This window comes from Lepidothrix coronata, unplaced genomic scaffold (assembly GCF_001604755.1).
Source record: "Lepidothrix coronata isolate B3197 unplaced genomic scaffold, Lepidothrix_coronata-1.0 Scaffold309, whole genome shotgun sequence".
In the NCBI taxonomy this organism is placed as follows: Eukaryota; Metazoa; Chordata; class Aves; order Passeriformes; family Pipridae; genus Lepidothrix; species Lepidothrix coronata.
In genome coordinates, this window is record NW_016690489.1 from 476976 (window position 1) to 483854 (window position 6879).

Sequence of the window (6879 nt, forward strand, 5' to 3'; positions counted from 1 at the left end):
AGTGAAAGAGACAGTACACAGAAATTTATCTGGAAAAAAAGAAGAATAGCAGCAATGCATATTGTCAAATTTCTGCTGAGAAAAATGCTGTGAGTGGTCAGAAAAAACTTGTCAACAGTTTTGCAACTCTTTTCATACTTTTAATTTTAAAAGAACTTGCCTCTATCCTTAGTGTTTTGGGCTTTGCATGTTTTTTTGTTTGGTTGGGGTTTTTTTTAATTGCAGTTATTGTGGTAAACTGCTAAAATAAAAGCAGTGCTGCAGAATTCATCACCGCAGTAGAAGACCAAGTATGATAACCAGGCTGTGATTGTCCTGATCTACATGAGAATACCTTGCTACAGCTAACTCAGGACTTGGCCAAATAACCTGATGGTTACAACTGGAGAAGCCCCAGCTTCTTCAGGGCTTAGCTGGCAGCCTGTCACTTATGTTCACAAACTCTGCATCAGAGCACCTATGACGGCCACTTTGTTGCAAAACCCACTGTTGAAGTTCTCGTTTCTACGGAGGGGCAGCAGCAAGCAGCTACCAGTTCATAAACTGCTGTAGTGATTTCTGCTGGGAACATCCAGTGATGGCTACAGTCAGTTTAGACCTGCCCTTGTCATGGAATGGGGTTTAATCACAGAAAGGTCTCTGTGTGCTGACACACTGAGATCCAGTCCACAGATGCGATTACGATGTAAAATCATACTGAGCCCTTTTTGATGCAGTTTTCCCACATAAGCAAATCTTTGAGGGAGAACTTCAGATCTGACATAGGATATACCGTCTTTCCCCCATTTATGCTTTTCTCTTTCAGTCTTATTGTGAAGAGAGCAGATAGATTACTAAAGTAGTGGCTGAGATTCCAAATTCCTCTAGGAGAACATGATCTGAAATGCCCTTCTTCCGAAGATCCGCGAATCTCCAACACTCACTTTGTTGAGGTGGTAAATCTATTAATTTTGATTAGTAGCATTCGGCCATTTTCAGTGTGTTTAGTCCTAAAATCCTCAGCAGATGCTCAGTCAATTGTCAATCAATCATCACTAAAATTTTGCATTTAAAAAGATCTGAGGACATCAGGATTCTAATGACTGTGCTCTGAGCTCCCTGTCTGTGGCACTGATCTGCTCTATACTGCCAGCTTTTCCCAGCGCTGCTGTTGGTTAGGGATGCAATGAAGCGCAATTTGTGATTATCATTTCTGGGCTCATGAAAGCCCCAGGTGTAGATGTAATCACAAGGAGCACTGAGCTTTTGCTGGTATAGCTTATTTTGCTTTTGTGGGAGAAGAAAAGCCTGGAATAAGCTGTACTGGTTTATTGCAGTTTTGCTTGTATAGAATGACAGATTACCTACTTAGAAGTGATCTGAATATAGATATCCCTTGGAGTTGAAGTAGATCCATCCATTGCATCTATGTAGGCCTGTTTTTGTTTCACTTGAATAGATACTGCATAACTAAGGAATAAAAGTGTTTTCTTAAAAATATTTTGCTATGGGGCAACAAAATCTCACTTTTTCCTCATCTGCAGAACAATGCAATCTGAGTTTAAATTGGCAGTTACCAAGAAGGTGCTACAAATAAGAAAGTATTAGTAGCTTAAATATATATATATGAATAAATATTATGCAATTAAGTAGCATGCTTTATGCCCAGCTCATGTAAATCCAGACTGCAAGTGTAATAATGGACTCGGACGTGTAGGCTGGAGAGACCAGTAACATGCCAGGGACAGGCACGTTCACTAACACATGCACATATGCACAGGGTCTCTTGCTTTGTACAGCAAGTGAAAGTAGCTTAGGTGAGCATGACAAACGGACCAAAGGACATGCCCTCTCCTTTGCCAGCTGCTTACTGATTAATCAAGGGCACAGTGCTGATAGTAGTTATGTGTATGAGTAACTTCCACTTTACTTGGTGCTCCCAGTGGAGCCGACCACATGCCCTGTCACGTGAATGAGCGTGTTCTGGACCATGCCTCCAGAGTTCCGACACCCAGAAAATGTTATTTAAGGCTCATCATAGAAACGTCAGCACCTGCTTGAAGAATATGATGATGGACTCAAGGAAAGGAACGGGACTAGGACAGGGAGAGGCAGGACAGAGCCTTGGTGCAGGTGATGCGGCTGGCAGAAATCCCTACAGAACGCCCGCACAAAGTTGCCTCACGTCTGCTAATTCTAGTGATGAAAAATAAGACTCCAAAGTAATTTCTATGCCAAGGAACGAATCGCAAAACCAGTGCGCTGCCGGGTGGGGGGACACGGCGGGCATATCAAGCAGGGGGAACGCGACCGCCAACCGCGAGCCAAGCGGTCAGAGCCGAGCGGTGCGGTGAGAACGTGCCGCGATCTCAACACTTCGGAATCCTGCGGCAGGCTACAATGGGCAACGGGAATCACAGCGCCGCGTCCCGCTCCCGCAGATAGCGGTGCGGGACGGTCGCACTTCGCCAGGAAGCGCCTGCTCCCGCTTCCAAGCGCGCGCTGCTGCGGGAGAGCCGCATGCGCGCAACCGCGGGGCGCTCGCGGGGGCACCGGCGCGCGCCCGCACCGGCAACCTGCGGGCCGTTAACGGAGGGAGCGGGAGCGGCACCGGCCGGGCGGGCACGGGGCGGGCACGGGGCGGGCATCGGGCGCCGCTCGCCCTCCCCGGCCCCCCCGCACCGACAGAGCGGTGCTGGACCCCCGCCGGGCCGCCGCCCCGCCCCCCCCTCCTGCCAATCACCGCGGCCCCGCCCCCGGGACCCGAGGTGCGGGGTTTGAAAGCGGGCCGGTCCACGCGGCACGCAGACGGGGGGGGAGGGGGACGGGACAGGCAGTGGCGTGTCCGGCGGTTGCGGGGCGGCCTCGCCCGACCGGCGGGAGCCGCCCCCGCGCTGTTGGCCGAGCCCTCCCCGCGAGGGGCGCCGGCCCCAAGACCGGCCGGCGAGCGTTGGTCCAGCGGGCGGCCCTCCCCGCTCTCCCCCCGGCCGGCGCAGTGGGAGGCGCCCGGGCGCGCGCGTCACCCATTGTTTACAAACCAACGCCAGCGGGCCGAGCTCCAGCCGCGACCGCAGCGCCGGAGCCGCGTGTGCTCGCGCGCGCGCGGGGCGGCGGGCGGGCGGCGGCCCCGGTCCCGCTGCGGCGGCTGCGGCACGGCAGGGACCCGGCAGAGATGCCGTGCCGCCCAGGCGAGCGCTTCCTGCTGCTGGAGCGCCCGGTCGCCGTGGGACAGGCAGGCTCCAAGGAGGTGGACGCGCTGGTGGCTAAGCTGGGCGAGGTGCTGCAGCTGAGCGCCCAGCGGGCGCCGCCGCCGCCCCGCGCCCCGAAGCACCTGGGGCCGGGCAGCGCCCGCGACCGCGCCGCCCCCTACTCGCCGCGGTGCTGCAGCGGCGGCGGGGCCGGGCTGCTGGCGCCGCGGGGTCCGGCCCCGCCGCAAGCCCACCCGCAGCACGCCGAGACCCCGCGGCCGGACCGGAGCGGCCACCAGCGGGTGACCAAGCAGCTGTGCGGCCGCGGCTGGCTGCGGAGCGCCGCTCGACGGAGGAAGCAGCCGCCGCCGGGGCCGGGCGACGGTCCGGCGGAGGAGGAGGACCCGCACCGGCTCCTGCAGCAGCTCATCCTCTCCGGCAACCTCATCAAAGAAGCCGTCCGGCGGCTGCAGCTGGCGGCGGCGGCGGCAGCGGCAGCGGCGTCCGCGGCCTCCAGCGGCAGCGCCTCGGCAGGGAGCGGCGGCGCGGACAGCGAGGCGGCGGCAGCGGCGGTGGTGCAGCCCCTGCAGTAGCCGGCGGGGCCGAGCGGCGGTGACCGGGGCGGAGGAGCGCGTCCGCTGGCGGCGGCGGGGCCCCGCCGGGCGGGCTGCGGCAGCGCCGTGCGGGCTCTGCCAGGATGTAAGTGTGTCCCGGCGGCGGGGCCCCCCCGGCGGGGCCGGTGCCGGTGGAGCGGGAAGGGTGTCCGAGCCCCCCCGTCCCAAGGTCACCCGCGGTGCGGACCCCGCCGAGCCCCGCCGCTCGCCCACCGGCGGAGGCCGCGCACGCCGCCGGCCCCGCGCTGTTGTTGTGCCCCCCTCCCTCCTCTGCCTTCCCTGGGAGCTCCTCCTCCTCCTCCCCCCGCCGGGGCAGCCTGGCCGGGGCCGCGGACCCCCCCGCCGCGGGTCCCCGCTGCCGCGGAGCTGCTCCGTCTCCCAGGAGCCATTTGCAATAATCCTCGCTGACCCCGGCGGGAGGTGTTTCCTTTCCCCTCCCGGGCTGATTTGGTTTTTTTTGTTGGGGGTTTTTATTGTTATTTTAACGCTTATTGTTATTATTTCTCGTTGTGACTGTATGAAGCAGTTTTAAAAAAATGTGAATATCAAAGCTGGAAGGCAGCTGGACTTAACAAATGAGTGAATGGAGCCTGAGGATGCATTGTTCGCATAAGGTAGCTGAAACAAGTTTTTTCTACCAAAAAGAAAAATCCTAAATCCACCCTTCCCCGACAAACGCAATGGCTCAAGTACAAGATGCAGCTGTTGATTTTAAATATATGCACTTCGTACCGGAGCGTTTGAAATGTGTTCCTGATTTGCAGGACTTACTGTCTTAATTAACCTGTCTGTATTGAATAAACGTGGTCTTGTTTATATTTTCGGGTCTGTGTCTCATTGTTAAGGTGAAGTGAATTCTGGTTCACGAGAACAAAACTGTGTGGATAATGCTCCAGTAGGCACGTTCCCCCTTGATCTTCTTTCAGTTGTAAGATCTCCATTTTGCGGGCAAAAAAAAAATCCCCACAACAATCCGCATAGTCTGATGCAGTGGGACACTGGTTATTAATGCACGGAGATGCAACTGAGCCCCTTTGTTTGCCAGCAGCGTTCATTCGTAAGCCATGAGACACCCCTTCGAGCAGCCGAGAATGTGGCTGCTGGAATTTATAAGTCAAATAATTCTGAAACCAGAATTAGGGATCTTGTACCGGGGCAGGAACATAGCTTGTGTTGGTTACTTGTTTGGGTTGTCTTTTTTTATTCTTCCTCTGAGGAGGGGGGGTGGGAAGTACTCAAGAAAGGAGAGGTAGGTCTAGGCAGCAATCTGTAGACCAGAATTTGATAATTTGATGCTGGTCATTGTTAAGTTCCAATACCTATATTAAATGGCTTCCTTGGTAAAATCCTTCCTTGGGTTTTTAGTAGTCATTGAGCTTCAAGATCAGAACTGAACAACACATCAGACAGACTGGAGCATAACAATCTCCCAACCCCCACCCAATTTGAGGTAAAAGCTCCTTTGAAGAAGGTAGGAATCCCACATGAAAGAAAATGGAAGAAGATGTTTGTCTTTGTCCAAGAGAGCAATTTGAACAGCTACGTTTATTTCTGTGATTAGTTCTTTCATGAATACATTAATTCCACAAAATATTTTAGATTTCTTTCTCTGCCACAGCTACTAATAGAAACTGATGCTGAAGGGTTTTATGATGTCTCACTGAATTCCTCATGCAGTAGGACCAGTATGTGATGTTATTATTAGCTTTATCTTGATTAATTTATAAGTATAATGCAGTTCAATGCATTTTAGAATTCCTTAATTGCTAGCATCTGAAGTCTCTTTCGCATAACTTGCACTGCTTTTGTGGCATTTTGCACAACTTGTAAAGTATTCAGATCTGCCCTTAATTCTTATCCTCTAACGCAATAACATAGTGGGTAGATTGTCCTTCAACTGAATTTTTATTTGAAATTTCCTTGTTTCTTAATCCAGTAAAAAAAGTTCAATAGAAGATACAAAGAAACCTTAGCTTCGGATATAACCACTACCCACAACTGAAAAACTAGTTATTTTTGTATTTGCCCTTTAGATGCTCAGGGAGGTGGGTATTAGCTGTGCTGACGCTGAATTTGAACCTTGGGATGAATAGTTTAATTACTAAAAGAGCTGAAGGGGACGAGCTCAAAACTGAGCACAGCTGATGGAGCTGGTGTTGTTACACAACTATGGTTAAAAGTATATGTGTGTGGGTCAGCTGAAATTCTGAAAGCTGGCAAGTTTGACTTGAACTTTTTTGCCACTGATAATTATGCATTGATTTTGCATCCCCCTTCCCTCCCCCCCTTTCCCCTCCCCAAATCCTGGCCTCTGTATACTAATGAGAACAGCTAACTTTACAAGTGTCCTTTGTAGTCATTGAAAGCCTTGAGACATTCCTTTTAAGGATTTTACTAGAATAACACTTTTCAATAAAGTGGCAGTTGAAGTGAGGCGTAGAAAAGATGCTAATAAATTTCACTGTGACTGGTTGGTTTTTAAGCTTCCTAAATTACTTCTAAAATAGCTTTTATTTTCTCCTTTTTGCAAGGCTGGGAGATGTATATATGAAAAGGGTTATAGTAAGCTAAATGTTACGTAGAGTGTGTGATGATTTAGTAAAAGGAATTTTGGCACTTGTTTCAGATAATTTGCATAACTCACTGACGTGTCTTCATCACTTAAAATGTGAACATCCTAAGCTCATGCCAGCAGCCTTTCTCGTCACATCTTCCGTATAAGATTTTATCTTCTTCAAGATAGAGCACGTCACTTCTTCATATGGGAATGGATCGAACGTGGCTAATTTTAGTTTTGGAAGCCACATTTTACAAAATTTTGGACCAATTGAAATATTGCCAGAAGGTTTCCGTTGATTCATTGTAAATTCTCTTTTTTTTGCCTTGTGCTACACCGTGTGGGCATACAAACAGAAAGGAACTGTGACAAAAAAGTCACCATATACTTCGTTTCCCAAACAGGATAAAAAGTTTCAAATTTTGTAAGCTTCTAATACCTGTAATTCAGAGGTGGGGTTTCTTTATTACATTTAGTCTGTGCTGGTCCTCAGATACCAGTCGTTGGTTTCTAGAGAAGAAATTTCTAAAAAAAAATAGCA

General features: G+C 51.1%; 1 protein-coding gene across 1 annotated transcript; it reads left to right on the plus strand.

Annotated features, from left to right (window-relative positions):
• Nucleotides 1–3116: 3116 nt before the first annotated feature.
• Nucleotides 3117–3760, plus strand: LOC108508715 (GSK-3-binding protein-like). Its single transcript, XM_017837736.1, has one exon. The coding sequence runs from the start codon at nucleotides 3152–3154 to the stop codon at nucleotides 3758–3760; it is 609 nt and encodes a 202-aa protein (XP_017693225.1). The 5' UTR covers nucleotides 3117–3151.
• Nucleotides 3761–6879: the final 3119 nt, after the last annotated feature.

Excerpts from the sequence above, each read along its gene's own strand:
- LOC108508715 (XM_017837736.1), top strand. The coding sequence starts at position 3,152 with ATGCCGTGCCGCCCAGGCGAGCGCTTCCTGCTGCTGGAGCGCCCGGTC.